General features: G+C 41.2%; 1 protein-coding gene across 16 annotated transcripts in view; it reads left to right on the forward strand.

Annotated features, from left to right (window-relative positions):
- sema6d (semaphorin 6D) overlaps window positions 1-5,624 on the forward strand; it is a 259,908-nt gene extending 254,284 nt beyond the window's left edge. For 14 of the 16 annotated variants that reach the window (XM_068018004.1, XM_068018001.1, XM_068018010.1 and 11 more), the window contains one exon: window positions 2,434-5,624. In XM_068018004.1, the coding sequence (XP_067874105.1) occupies window positions 2,434-3,746 (1,313 nt within the window). In that variant the 3' untranslated portion in view covers window positions 3,747-5,624. The remainder of the gene's footprint in view (window positions 1-2,433) is intronic. The other 2 variants (XM_068018015.1, XM_068018017.1) reach the window with 1 other exon arrangement.
- The last annotated feature ends 10,037 nt before the right edge of the window (window positions 5,625-15,661 follow it).

The raw sequence follows: 15,661 nt of genomic DNA on the forward strand, positions 1-15,661 counted from the left end.
TCACTTTTTGACATCACATTGCAATTAAGATATAGATGTGGAAGTTAATATTTAATTTCAATGTTCATCATATCCTATATGGAGTCTATAAACTGAAGCTTTTTAATTCAGTGCCTTAAAGCAGTGACAAGGGGTTAATGCATCAAGTACCCAAAGCACAAGTTTTTAGAACAATGAAAGCAGAAGCTGAGGAAATCCAGCACCACAATGAATATCACGGTTTGGGAGCATAACATAGCCTACTTCTGTTATAGGAAAAAAGATTAAAAACAAATCCATACACACTGACATCTCTGGATCTCTTTAGAGAAATAGCAAGCCTGTGTTTTCTTTAAATAATGTAAAGATTTTGATGTAGCCAGCGGGATTACAAAAGGATGCCTTTTATTGTAGAAAACACTTTTCATAAAGCAAGTTATAAAAGCTCATTCACGTCAATCCAAGTTTGGAAGTAGCATGAGGTTTTTAATCATAACTGACCCAGAAAATAAGACTCAGAATTGATGCAGTGATAGAATTAAACTCAATTACTATGTGCCATGGCCAAAAAAAAAAACGTTTTGTTACTTGGTAGTAAGAGTAGCAGTTTTTAAGTGTAAAGCCGGAGACTCTTGCACAACAGCTGACTTGTTCTAGAATGTTACAGCAGGATGGCCAAACAAAACCAACTCCCTCTATGCCCAAAACTCTACAGTTCTATATTGTTAAAGTGGCAATCATTAAAATTTTCAACTCGACACAATACAACACTAATTATGTGTCAGCAGTGTAGAGTTAAGAGACCCATGACAGTCACGTAGTAGTATAAGATAAAATTATCCAAAACCTTTTTTTTTTTTAAAAACAGCTGACCTAAAAAAAAATGCATCAAGCCACTAGATGAACAGAATAATGTTGATTGAAATGTACAACGGATTACCAGATCACATTCATTGAGAAAATACCAAAATGAATACTAGCACTTTGAAATAAGGGAGTTCACTGTTAGTGACATCAGTGGATGAATGCTTCACAAGTGACAGGATTATACGTCAGTCTGCTATTTAAGTAGAGGTGTTAAACTATTTATTTTAAATAAATGAATGATGGGGGTGGTGGGGGAGGAATTTTCCTCAAGGTTGGCATTGCCACCAGATGTTGTTGGGGCGGATCTTCTGCCAGTGGTCCAACCAGGTCCTGCTTTCCTGTGGCAGCGTCAAGTGCGCAGGGTAGGCTCCCAGTGCTGTCCCCATTCTGCATCGTGAGTCACGCAGGGGCGGATCATGTTGTGAAGCTGCAGCATTTGCTGTCGCTGCAGCAACTTAAAGGTGCTGGTTACCAACTCGCTGGCCAAATAGGACCAAAGCAATTTCTAACCCTGCTGCAAAGAACCTTTCTTAGGGAGGGATGAAGCAGCTAAAGTGATGAAAAGAACTATCCTTTGGGCTCACCTCAAGTGTCACATGGCTTCAATCACAACCATCTCCTCCTACCACCTCTTCCTTTTTATCTGCAGAGCAGTAGCAGGAACAGGGGGAAATGTGCCAGAATATTAACTCGCACCACAATGTTAGCCTTTTCATAGGGCTGCTTGAGCAGAGGTCATCATTGGAAGCAGGGTTTGTTTGGGGGGGTGGTGGGAGGCGGTGGTGCTGGGGAACTGATGGAGGAGAAAAACCTTGGCATTCAATTGTAGGAGAATTTGATGAGAAGCCTCCTTGCCCAGTTTTCTTCAATTATAGGCCCCAGGCCACCCATTCTCAGGAAGCAAATGTCGGAAAATCCCCTTCAAATATGTGTCAGTAAATCACTATTGCCAGCAGTAATTTACAGGTTTGTTCTCTGGAGAGCATGAGAATATATCAATACCATTCTCAGTTTTTTTTTTGTTTAATTTTAAGACAATAAGTTCATTTGAACATGCAGTTCCAAACATTAAAATAAAACTCATTTTTATGGCCGAGTACTTGCGATCAATTCGGAAATGGATGATGTGCTTGGACAGTGGAAAATATCTTCGAACTGCAGAGAAAAAAATCAGTAATGAATTTTGGATTCACTCATTTATACTGCTGGGCAAAAATGATTATTGTAAATGAAGCTCTCCTAGAGGAACACTCTCCACTTGTTTGTGTGCTGATTGCAGCTACATCCATGGTTAGGAAATCATTTATAGAATTTGATGTACAAGAGCTCTGCTGTGCCTGAAAAATCAATATATCAATGATCTGAAATCATATTAAAAATATTAAAAAATCACTGAAAACAAAGGCCACCAAATCTGACTTCTGACAGAATAGAAAAGAGTGATAGGTTTCTGCCTTGTAGTGCTTTAGGTCGCTTTTTTTTGCCCCCAACTATAGTCCTTTCAATTTCTAGTACACTCTTTGCCAAGGAAGGAATCAAAACAGAGAAACACTCATTAATGTTTTTGCAACCTTACGTTTCTTATAGGTGTACGATGGGAGGTGCAATCTGGAGATGCAAACCAGATGGTTCACATGAATGTTCTGATCACCTGTGTTTTTGCTGCTTTTGTTCTGGGAGCCTTCATTTCTGGCATAGCTGTGTACTGTCACCGTGATACTTACTTACGCAAAGCCAGAAAAATGAACAAGGATGCAGAATCCGCACAGTCCTGCACTGACTCAAGTGGAAGTTTCACTAAATTTAATGGACTATTTGACAGTCCCGTCAAGGAGTATCCACAAAATATTGACGCACCAAAGCTTTATACAAACCTGCTATCGAACGGCAAGGAACTACCACCCAGTAGTGATGCAAAACCCATGATTGCAGACAACCATGGACAACCTCCAGAACTGGCAGCGCTGCCAACCCCTGAGTCTACACCAGTGCTTCAACAGAAAAGTATTCAACCCATTAAGAACCAATGGGAGAAGGCCCAGAACAATATTAATGCAGCCAGGAAGGAATCACCTTTAAAAAGTCCCCAAATTATTCCATCTAGTCCTCCTCCCCATTCACCTATAAACCATAGTGGACAAATACCCAGTGCTGTGGTACTTCCCAATGCTACCCATGCCTACAACATGTCTTTCTCAAATTCTAATGCGCACAAAGCTGAAAGAAAAGTACAGAACGTAGAAATGTCGATTACTGGTCATTCAAGTAAAAAAGAACAACGGAGAGCTATTGAGGCAAGAAACACGCTAAATGACCTTCTGAAACATCTCAATGAAAGTGGTAGCAACTCTAAAGCTATTTTGGGGGACATCCCGATGACTCGTCAAAATCTAATGCTGGACCCAATGACCAAAATAGTTGAAATTCCGCCCAAAGTTCCAAACAGAGAGGCATCACTATATTCTCCTTCTTCCACTCTTCCAAGACACAGTCCAACTAAGAGGGTGGATGTTCCAACAACTTCAAACATCCAGCTGTCGAGTTTAGAGAGAGAGCGGGGCTATCCAAGAAATTCTTCACAGAGGCATTCAATATCCGTTCTTCCCAAAAATGTTATCAGTTCATTAAATGGAGCTGTGTTGTCACGACATCCCAGTTTTAATAGGGGAGGGTACTTCCCTCCAGCACCACCCATGCGGATGGATTCTGTACATGGTACCCCCCTTGTTATTCAACCACAACCTGGCTCTTTGTCCCGCCAGAGCAGTTACACAAGCAATGGTACACTGCCTCGATCAGGAATAAAGAGAACACCATCCATTAAACCAGATGTGCCACCAAAACCATCATTCGGTCAACCCACAACTCCAGTCAATCCACTACATAAGTACAGTTACTAACAGGACGATCAGCTAAAAGCAGTGTCCGTTTCTCAGCTAATATGTAATGTGGGAGGACTTTAAGATCAATATGCTTGAAGCTACCAGTGACAATGCGCTGATAGATAAACAAAGAAGTGGCCAAAGTAGCTACATTTCCTCAGATGGCATCTTTAAGACTGATGGCGGGAATGTTCTCCTGCTGCACAGAGATGATGCTGTGTAATACAAAATGTATTACTGTTAAGATTTGGAGCCGTGGAGAAATGCAACATGGAATTTATCCTGTGATTTTTGTTAAAGCATCAACGTACAAGGAAATACTTGAACAATGGTTCCATTTTCACTGCTGTTGAGCATTGTCTTCCCATTAAATGTGAACACTTTTAATGACAGTACCCACATTTGTCTTGTTGCTTGCACAGATGTTTAATGACTTTTCATAAAACTTCTGATTTCAACAAATGTGCTTTGGTTTGACAAAATGCCACAGTAGCCCAATTGTAGCAAAGACAGATACTTTGTGGCATTCCCTCTGAACAGATAAATGCTGTGTAAACTACACAGACTAGGATGCACTTAATGGTTCTTGTTACAGCTGTTACGCTGTGTTGCCTGATATACTGAGCACGACTGAACTATGAAGTTGACCCGAACCTTCCTGTCCTAATACAGATTTACTCAGACCATATCACTGTGTTGAGCGCAGCTACCTGTCTACGGCCATTTTCTTTTAGATGGTGTCCATATAGCTTAACCAAATGTAACATCCATTACATTCAATGCTTACACCAATTCATACAGTCAGTTTATCTTGCAATCTGTAGACAAGGAGCTGCCCTGCCACAGAGATGGGCAGCGTACAAAATAAAGGATAGTGCAATCACTTTGTAAAGGAGAGTTAAATGTGATTAATAGGGCATCCTGAAGAGTCATGCAGGTAATGACAATGTTCTGTAAATAGCGTGTCTGTGTTCACCTGGATTCTGTGCATTTTGTGCCTTATTCAATAAGCATTATCATTGATATTGAAATCTTGTCAAGCGTCAGTGTGCCAGTTGTATTTTATTTTTAAATGGTTTCGTATGAAATTAAATACTTCATATTACAGCCTAAAATGTAAAGGGGACCTGCGGCCATTTAATAAAGGGGAGGGGAGGAAAAACAAGTGATCAAAATTTGGTTGCACCCCAACTTTGCTAAACGTTCCATTGCAGTTTTTGACCAGGATAAAGGTTTTTTTAAAAAAAGCTAGCATTAGTTGAGCAAAATTTAAGTTAGTTGGTGTGTCACATTTAAGGTATGTAAAAGCACCAACAGGCATAACTAACCGATGCTTCTCATTGACAATGACCAGAAGGGTCATCCTGCATGGCTGAAATACTAACTGCATCAAATCAAAGGTAAAAATGTCACAGATACAACGGAATAGTTAACTCAAGGTAATCAAGTCTACATGATGCTGCAGAATCCTTTATGGCCAATGGACAAACCGTTCATTTCAACATTGTCAAAGTTAAAATAGTCATTTTGCACCCATTCTGGCTAAAGGTAAAAAGAGCCCAAATTAGTTCAACAATGCTGCACTGTATATTGCAATTTGAGCCCTTGCTCAATTTTATGTTGCCATTTTTAACTTCCTGTATTGCCTTTATATTTAAATGCACCAACTACTTTCTCCATTTGTGTTAAGGTAAATCCAGGTCGTTTCTCTTTGATACATTGGCAAGCTAACCAAGAAAAGGAAAAAAAAAAGTTGTTGTTGTATAATGTCCTCTGAAGTAACATGTATAGAAAACCCTTGTAAACTTGTACTGTGGAAGTGTACATAACTACATACATTTTGTTTTTAACATCGCATGTAAAGTCAAAATAAAAGAAATCAAATGGAATATTTAATTCTCTGTTTCTCTGCGCATTATACATTGTGTAAATATTCCACAAGTCGAATTTCCAGACATGCATCACTGCAGATTTTTTTTAAATCTCAAAATCAATGAATTATTGATTTTCATTTCTCACACAACTTTATTCCATCAGAATTTCGCTCACTTGATGCCTGCTAGTTCACAATTTTTTTTTAAAAACAAAATTTTTTTTATTAGCTGTATACTCAAAAGCATACAGAGAGTATAAATGTAATTTTAAGGCAAACTATTTAAAACACAGTAACAAGTAAGATTCCCCAATAATATAGCTTTAATATTGTTTCAGGAAATGAGAACTGTACAGAGAGGAGAACGTCCTCCATGGAATATCTTAGGAATGGGACATCATCGCCCAGGTGGATGACAGGGCACAGTAAAGAATCCAATAACTTAATAGCACCAATACATTTTGTAACACTTCATATACCTAAATTATACACACGATTTAGTACTGTACTATACAGATTAGCAAGATTCTCAGCTTCAGTCACTGACCTGTGCTGAGTTTACTGCTCTCAGTACTCAAATAGGCCTCATTGTCCCCAGGTTCAGAAAGGGTCATCCTGGTTGGTTCCCATTCCACATCGGCACCATGAGACCCTTGCTGGGCACTGCCATGATGCCCTTGACAGTATAGCTTGCCAGCAACTCACTGTGTTTACAAGTGACAACAACCACTTATATGCTAAAGGGCTATTGGTACCTGTTGAACTGAACTAAGGTCACCCATTGCTTTCAGGACAGGAGGGGAAGAACTTGAGAAAGAAGAAAACAAATAGCTGCAGTAAATCAAGAGTTGGGAACATACGAAATAGGAGCAGGAGTATGGCCCCTCGAGCCTGCTCCACCGTTCAATAAGATTATGGTTGTTCTTCTCCACTTTCCTGCCCTATTCCTATATTAACACAACAGCCCAAAAACCAGATCCTTGACCCCAGTAAGATTTACCACTGATATCCAGCTGTAAAATGGGAGGAAGTCCATGGTTTTATAAAAAGAGGAATGAATATCTGATATCAAAGAACTACCAAATCCCTAGTCTATTCAGGGCTGTATAGGAGATAATCAAATGGCTTTTAAAAGCCATACCCATCACAAAAGGAACAAGCAGGATACGAAATATCTTCTTTGGCCTCCTCGTCTCGAGAGACAATGGGTAAGCTCCTGGAGGTGGTCAGTGGTTTGTGAAGCAGCACCTGGAGTGGCTATAAAGTCCAATTCTAGAGTGAATACCAAATATAGTTCAATGATATTAAATGGGTAACCATGCAAAATAAAACATGGAACTAGTGACAAGCTTCAGACCAAAAAATCCTCACAATTGCAGAAATCCTAAAACTGGTTCCTACTGAAATGATGAGAGGGGAGGTCTGGCAATTTTAACAATTGTGTTTTCTACATGCAACAATAAACCTGTACATTCAAATGTTACTTTTCCAAGTGCAATGAAGGAAGTACAGACTTCTTAGCATTCCATAGATATGCAAGTTTCAGCAGACGGCATCAGGAAAAAGCCCTTTGGCTTTATCACAAGAATAAATAGGTCACAAAAAATACATATTTATAGAGAAAAAATATTGCTATAAATTGACTTGCTATTCTTTCTAATTTAATTCCCTTCAATATATACACCTACACCTTAACTACTGGTCAGAAATCACAGCCACCAGCAACTGCATCACCCGCTATTCAACTGCATTCACCAGCATATTTATTACTGGTTGGCTTTGCTACAACTAAGAACCTTCAATGCACAGAGGAATTAGCACCAGCAGATGAAAAAAGCGAACTGGACAGAGTAACTGCAAGTCACAGTCATTGTGAGTAGCATTCACCTTAGCAGTAAAATGCAAACCTGGACATAGGCAGACAAAGCTTCAAGACTAGAATATGAGTCAGTGAATACAATATTTACCAGGCAACGAAACACATGCATAAGTCCAAAGGTGGAATATTGGAAGATAATCAGGAATAAAAAGGCACCGAAGTGGAAGATCAGCCATGATCAATATGATCATGGCTGATCTTCCACTTCGGTGAATGGCGGGGCAGGCTCGATGGGCTGAATGGCCTACTCCTGCTCCTATGTTCCTATCTTACTTCGATCTCAACCAGGGCTGTAGCCAGGATCTCCGTTTTACTGAGGGAAACATGGCTGCCATAGTTGCTGCTGTTTTATCATTACACCCATTGTAAAGTAAATTACTTCTACTATTTAGAATTCTTGTAGACTTGCAATAAGACTTTTTAAACATTTTCCCATGTTCTTACAAATTAGGACAGACTTATTTTTAGGTCTCCCAACAAACGCAGGTTCCAGAGGCACTGGTGACTCCAATTCCCCGTACCAGTTTCCTGCTCAAATCCCTGCACATTTATTCCTTTGGATTTGCATACAGACTAGCTGAAGAAATCAAAATTTTTAAAAAGACAAAAGTTTTAAATTAAAAAATATAAATATCACTACGCTACACAGGCACAATAGACATTTACACTCAGAAGCATTAATCTTTGCAGCACAGGGCAAATCATTTGACCCATCATATCTTTGCCAGCTCTTTGCGCGAGCAATCCAAAATTAATTCCATTGCTCTTTTCCAAGATCCCTGGATCTTTCTCTGCTTCAAATGTTTATTGACATTTCCCTTAAAAGATGCAATGGTCTGTGCCTCCACTACTCCCTTTGGTAAGCAGTCCATGTTGTAAAACTCTCTGTAAATACATTTCTCCTCACTTCTCACCTCACTCTCTAGTGTATTGATCGCTTGATTTTAATTTTCAGTTTCCTACAGTTGTTACCTGGACAACAAGCAAATTATGGGGGAAAAAAATCTGTATCCATGGGGGCATGAACTGGCCCATGGGAGACAACAACTACTATGTTGTGGAGTCTAGGACTCGGGAACAGTGTCTAAAAATTAGAGTCAGACTTTTTAGGAATGAAATTAGGAAACACAATTGCACACAAAGGGTGGCAGAAGTTTCAAATTCTCTTCCTCAGATGGCAATTGATGCCAGATCAGTTGTTAATTTCAAGCTCAGACTGATAGATTTGTGTTAACCAAAGGTATGAAGGGATATGGGACAAAGATGGTGTTATGCAGACCCCCACCTGCCAAGAATGAGGCATATTAATTTTGTCATATGAACATTGATTTTAAACTGTTGCTGGAGCGAGAAATTAATTGTTAAACATATCAGCCGCAGCTGGAAAAAAACATTTACCTACTGTTACAACAGACCATTCCAGTCAAATCCCCCAATCAAAATAAACAATTCTGATTGTGGTGGGAGAAACGCACTGTTAATTCAATCCTGTCCCTCCACATAACACTTTAAACTTTCCAAACTAAAGAAAGACCCAGCCAAATTGTACCATCTATTAACCTCCGAATGAGGCTAACCAAACCAGGTGACTTTAAATCAACAAATTAACTGTTTAATTAGAAAAACTAAATTCTTAAACACTAAGACATAAACAACATTTAAAATAGAACAAATTGGAGTCCTTGCAAATTTACAGTCCAATGTTGCTTGAAGTCCTCACAGCTGTCTGATGGGAAAAAAATATTCTTCAACAGTAGAATGGTCCGTAGTCTAATCCAGAAGTCGGAATTGTTGCTTTCCTTCTCCAGCGATGAATTTCTACAATTAACAACTTGCAAACACTTTTTAATGAATCAATTTGGCTATAGAATTTTTTTGAGGGATAAGGATTGTCACAGTCCAACTTCCCTTCCTTCAGTTTAAATAATCAAAGATCTCTGTTTTGGCTTGACTTTTTTTTTTAGAATTTTGAGAGAGAATGATAAATAAACAGACTAAATACTCTTCCTTCAGTTTAAATGGGCTGAGAGCTCTTCTTTCAGCTGCTAACACTCAGCTGTCTGTCTCCTGTTAGAACAGGCTGTTTGCACTATAAGCAAGTTCAAAATTAAATTATAACAAATGTATCTCTCGATGCTCAGTCGGAGTGACTATCTCCAAGGCAACGAGAATGCACCCTTTGATTTGCAGTCTCTGAACGGCTGTATCCAAAGCAATGAGAATGCATTCTTTAACTCAGTCTTTAGAGCTTGCTGCCTTAAAGCAGTACGGCTCTTTTCCAGCCTTAAAGACACACCATATTCTTTCTGGAAAAATAAACTACAGGATCATAACAATACTAACAGACAGTGCTTGTGGAGACAAAGGACCATTCCCTGACACATTCAACCCACAATGGACTTTGGTCACCAGACATTGAAAGTGAGGAAGCTCACATTCGAGGATGACTGCTAAGATGGCCGAATCCACAAACTGACGTGGTCAAACCAGCTAGTCACAGCTAGACTAACCTGCTGAGCAACCTGATTTTTTTAAAATTGCAGAGACAGTTTTTAGAGAGAGACGGTTTGCTCCTGGACTGTAAAGACCTCTCCTGTCTGGCTCACCACAGCCTCTCCTGTTGGCTCCCATCTCTTTCTCACGGAACTCCAAATCCACTGAAGACATGAACCACAAGAGAGAAAAGTCTCCTACATTGAACAAGGTTTAAGAAGAATACTGAGACCCAATGAAAAGCAAGACCTTTTTTTTTATTCATTCATGGGATGTGGGCATTGCTGGCTAGGCCAGCATTTATTGCCCATCCCTAATTGCCCTCGAGAAGGTGGTGGTGAGCTGCCTTCTTGAACTGCTGCAGTCCATGTGAGGTAGGTACACCCACAGTGCTGTTAGGAAGGGAGTTCCAAGATTTTGACCCAGCGACAGTGAAGGAATGGCGATATAGTTCCAAGTCAGGATGGTGTGAGACTTGGAGGGGAACTTGCAGGTGGTGGTGTTCCATGCATTTGCTGTCCTTGTCCTTCGAGTTGGTAGAGGTCACAGGTCTGGAAGGTGCTGTCTAAGAAGCCTTGGTGCGTTGCTGCGGTGCATCTTGTAGATGGTACACACAGCTGCCACTGTGCGTCAGTGGTGGAGGGAGTGAATGTTTGTGGATGGTGTGCCAATCAAGTGGGCTGCTTTGTCCTAGATGGTGTCAAGCTTCTTGTTGTTGGAGTTGCACCCATCCAGGCAAGTGGAGAGTATTCCATCACACTCCTGACTTGTGCTTGTAGATGGTGGACAGGCTTTGGGGAGTCAGGAGATGAGTTACTTGCCACAGGATTCCTAGCCTCTGACCTGCTCTTGTAGCCACGATATTTATATGGCTGCTCCAGTTCAGTTTCTGGTCAATGGTAACCCCTAGGATGTTGCTAGTGGGGGATTCAGCGATCGTAATGCCATTGAATATCAAAAGGGGAGATGGTTAGATTCTCTCTTGTTGAAGATGGTCATTGCCTGGCACTTGTGTGGCATGAATGTTACTTGCCACTTATCAGCCCAAGCCTGGATATTTTCCAGGTGTTGTTACATTTCTACACGGACTGCTTCAGTATCTGAGGAATCGCAAATGGTGCTGAATATTATGCAATCAGCGAGCATCCCCACTTCTGACCTTATGATTGAAGGAAGGTCATTGATGAAGCAGCTGAAGATGGTTGGGCCTAGGACACTACCCTGAGGAACTCCTGCAGTGATGTCCTGGGGCTCAGATGATTGACCTCCAACAACTACAACCATCTTCCTTTGAGTCAGGCATGACTCCAACTAGCAGAGAGTTTTCCCTGATTCCCATTGACTCCAGTTTTGCTAGGGCTGTTGATGCCATACACGGTCAATTGCTGCCTTGATGTCAAGGGCAGTCACTCTCACCTCACCTCTCGAGGTCAACTCTTCTGTCCATGTTTGAACCAAGGCTGTAATGAGGTCACGAGCTGAGTGGCCCTGTCAGAACCCAAATTGCGCGACACTGAGCAGGTTATTGCTAAACAAATGCTGCTTGATGACACGGTTGATGACACCTTCCATCACTTTACTGATGATTGAGGCTAGACAGATGCGGCGGTAATTGGCCAGGTTGGATTTGACCTGCTTTTTGTGTACAGGACATCCCTGGGCAATTTTCTTCATTGCCGGATAGATGCCAGTGTTGTAGCTGTACTGGAAAAGCTTGGCTAGGGACGTGGCAAGTTCTGGAGCACAGGTCTTCAGTACTATTACTGGAATATTGTCAGACCCATAGCCTTTGCAGTATCCAGTGCCTTCAGTCATTTCTTGATATCACGCAGAGTGAATCGAATTGGCTGAAGTCTGGCATCTGTGATGCTGGAGACTTCAGGAGGAGGCAGAGATGGATCAACTCAACACTTCTGGCTGAAGATTGTTGCAAATGCTTCAGCCTTATCTTTCACACTGATGTGCTTGGCTCCCCCATCATTGAGGATGGGGATATTTGTGGAGCCACATCCTCCAGTTAGTTGTTTAGTTGTCCACCGCCATTCACGACTGGATGTGGCAGGACTGCCACAATCTGATCCGTTGGTTATGGGATCACTTAGTTCCGTCTATCGCATGCTGCTTATGCAGTTTGGCATGCAAGTAGTCCTGGGTTGTAGCTTCACCAGATTGACACCTCATTTTGAGGTATGCCTGGTGCTGCTCCTGGCATGCCCTCCTGCACTCTTCATTGAACCAAGGTTGGTCTCCTGGCTTGATGGTAATGGTAGAGTGGGGTACATGCCAGACCATGAGGTCACAGATTGTGTTTGAGTACAATTCTGCTGCTGCTGATGGTCCACAGCGCTTCATGGATGCCCAGTTTTGTATTTCTAGATCTGTTCAAAATCTATCCCATTTAGCTCGGTCATAGTGCCACACAATACGATGGAGGGTATCCTCAATGTGAAGGCGGGACTTCGTCTCCACAAGGACTGTGCGGTGGTCACTCCCAGCAATACTGTCATGGACAGATGCATCTGCGGCAGGCAGATTGGTGAGGACAAGGTTAAGTATGTTTTTCCCTCTTGTTGGTTCCCTCACCACCTGCCGCAGACCCAGTCTAGCAGCTATGTCCTTTAGGACTCAGCCAGTAGAGGAGCTACCGAGCCACTCTTGGTGATGGACATTGAAGTTCCCCACCCAGGGTACATTCTGCGCCCTTGCCACCCTCAGTGCTTCCTCCAAGTGGTGTTCAACATGGAGGAGTACTGACTCATCAGCTGAGGGAGGGCGGTAGGTGGTTTCCTTGTCCATGTTTGACCTGATGCCATGAGACTTCATGGGCTTCGGAGTCAATGTTGAGGACTCCCAGGTCGACTCCCTCCCTACTGTATACCACTGTGCCACCACCTCTGCTGGGTCTGTTCTGCCAGAGGGCCAGGACATACCCAGGGATGGTGATGGCAGTGTCTAGGACATTGTAAGGTATGATTCTGTGAGTATGACTATGTCAGGCTGTTGTATGACTAGTTTGTGGGACAGCTCTCCCTACTTTGGCACAAGCCCCCAGATGTTAGTAAGGAGGATTTTGTAGGGTCGACAAAGCTGGGTTTGCCGTTGTCGTTTCTGGTGCCTGGGTCAATGCCGGGTGGTCCGTCGGTTTCATTCCTTTTTATAGACTTTGTAGCGGTTAGATACAACTGAGTGGCTTGCTAGGCCATTTCAGAGGTCATGTAGGAGTCAACCACATTGCTGTGGGTCTGGAGTCACATGTAGGCCAGACCAGGTAAGGACAGCAGATTTCCTTCCCTAAAGGACATTAGCGAACCTATCTACAATCAAGGATTCTACAGCGAGCTCGAAGAACAGTAACCAAAACCATCTTCAGATATTGTCACAAACTTTTCCACTTAATTTCTTCTGCTCTTTTCTGTCTCTATCTGCATGTATGTATTGCGTATGCATGCTTGCTTGGGCACATCGTATATCCATAGGCATTAACTGAATTAGAGTTTAAGTTTAATAAAGTTCAACCCTTCTTCTTTAAACCTAAGAAAGCCTGTTTGTGCTGGTTTCTTTGCCTTATAATTGGAAAGCAGTGTACAATGATTCACCAAGGGGGAGCTAAAAACACATTGTTTAAAATTAAATTGTGTTACGCTAAGACCAGGTGAAGGCTGAGAGCAAACCCTCGGCCCCTTTCTTACCTGGTCGTAACAATGGGTATATGGAATTAGGTCATAGATCAGCCATGGTCTCACTGAATGACAGAACAGACTCGAGGGGCTAAATGGCTTCTTATCCCTATGTCTATTGGCTTGTGGGATTCAAACAACTTCAATTTCAGCTGCATAATAGTAAATTATTGCATAAACTTCCATTTATTTTTTTCAAATTACACACTTGAATGGAATGTGAACTCCAGATGGGTGTCATGTAGGTTATTATAATGCATACTTCCAAATTGTAGCTGTTACAGTAAACATTCTCTCATGAATACGGTGAGCAACATGGTGTCAGGTCTGACAGAAAATCTGTAGTAGATCTTGGTTAGTTGTTGCACATATGGAATAAATCTGGGGCATCGAAGACAGAATCATCACACTCAAGGCACTGATTTGTCTTCTATTATGTCTAACTTGAGAGAATCAATCCACATAAGCAGATCAAATAGATAGTGTGCTTTCTGTGCAGTTGATTGCAAGCATTCTTTACATTGATGCACAGACATCAACTGATACTCCATCTATTTTGCACATCCTAAAAGTTGAGTCCTCAGCTATTGCTTCCCCAATACAAATTTCCATTAATGGGCACTCAATGAGGAAAAGTTCTAGAATATCAAAGGGAAAACTAATAGGGATATTTCAAAAAATGTGAACACAAAGTTGGCACGTCATTTTGCACATCAGGTACCATCATTTGGAAGATCTCTGTGAGATTCTTAGAGCAATTAAGTGATTTTTTAATACTACACAATCATTGCATATAACTCTAGAAAAACATAAGCTCCTTGGTGACTCAATGGTGAACGTATTAGATAGTACAATACTGAAACAAAGTAGATTCTATCTTTCAGCCCCACTCCGTGCTAAGTGTTGTGAAAGTGCTTCCATTTTTTGATAAATATTTTTGAGGACTCATAATTAAAATGTGGAAATGGATTTATTTTGGAAGACTGAAGATTTCATAGATGCTGGACTTTTTTTGTTGAAAGTTCACTGAAAGGGCACTGAGATGTATTTGAAAACAATCTTTACTGGATATCACATGCCTTAAGCTCAATAAACAACAGAAATCTTGGTGGCTTGGGGAAGATGTTTACAGAGAAGTGACGTCAAGATTTATCAGGGTCAGGAGATGGTTTCGCTTCTGAGATATTGTTTTGGTTCAGTTGGGGTGTGGACAGTGTTAGAAGCAGCTGATTTTGTAGCCTGCTGTAAAAGAAACCACAGCTCATCTTTCCTCCACCTCTAAGAGATTCTGAAAATTCCAGTGTGTCAGCTCTTCTTTCTCTACCTCTGAAAAAAAACCCTGCAGATCTAGAGTGTAATAACTGAAACCCCTGATGCCACATTTCTCCTAGAAAGCCTACCAGACTATTTCTCCAGAACAAACTGCTGCTGAAAAGATCCCAGTGACCAGTCTCCATATACCCATATAGGGATAACTGACATCCTTCCATATCTTCTCTTTTTTTCTTCAAGAATTAGCAAGTATTTGGCCAAAGTATTCCTTTCTTTGTCTGTTTTTTTGGAAAAGACCTTTATAGAGAATTTCTTTTTTTCCCCAGCGTATGTGGGAGTGTGTGTGGGGGGGGCGGTGGGGGGGGAATATTTAAAAGGGAACTTTCATATTTCAATCTGTGTGTTATGCTTTGCTTTGTTACTGGATAAGTCTTGCTTTATAATAAACTGATAAGTTTGTTATTTATTAATTAAACCTGGTTGCTGTATTTTATTCTGGAAAAAAAGAGCAGAGTATATGATTGACTGCATCGGTAACTGGGTAAACATTTAAAATATATGTTGTGACCTGTGGAGAAGTGGAACTAGAAAAGACTGTGCACTCCTCCCACCTCGGCCGTAACATGAGTTAGCAATGTCAGTCAAGATGGCTGCAGGATATTATATGTTAGATGGCCTTGGCTTCCTGAGGTCGATCACAGCTTCTGCTCTTCGATAGAGGGAGAAGCATTGTAACCAT

The sequence above is a fragment of the Heterodontus francisci genome, chromosome 38 (genome assembly GCF_036365525.1).
Source record: "Heterodontus francisci isolate sHetFra1 chromosome 38, sHetFra1.hap1, whole genome shotgun sequence".
Lineage (NCBI taxonomy): Eukaryota > Metazoa > Chordata > Chondrichthyes > Heterodontiformes > Heterodontidae > Heterodontus > Heterodontus francisci.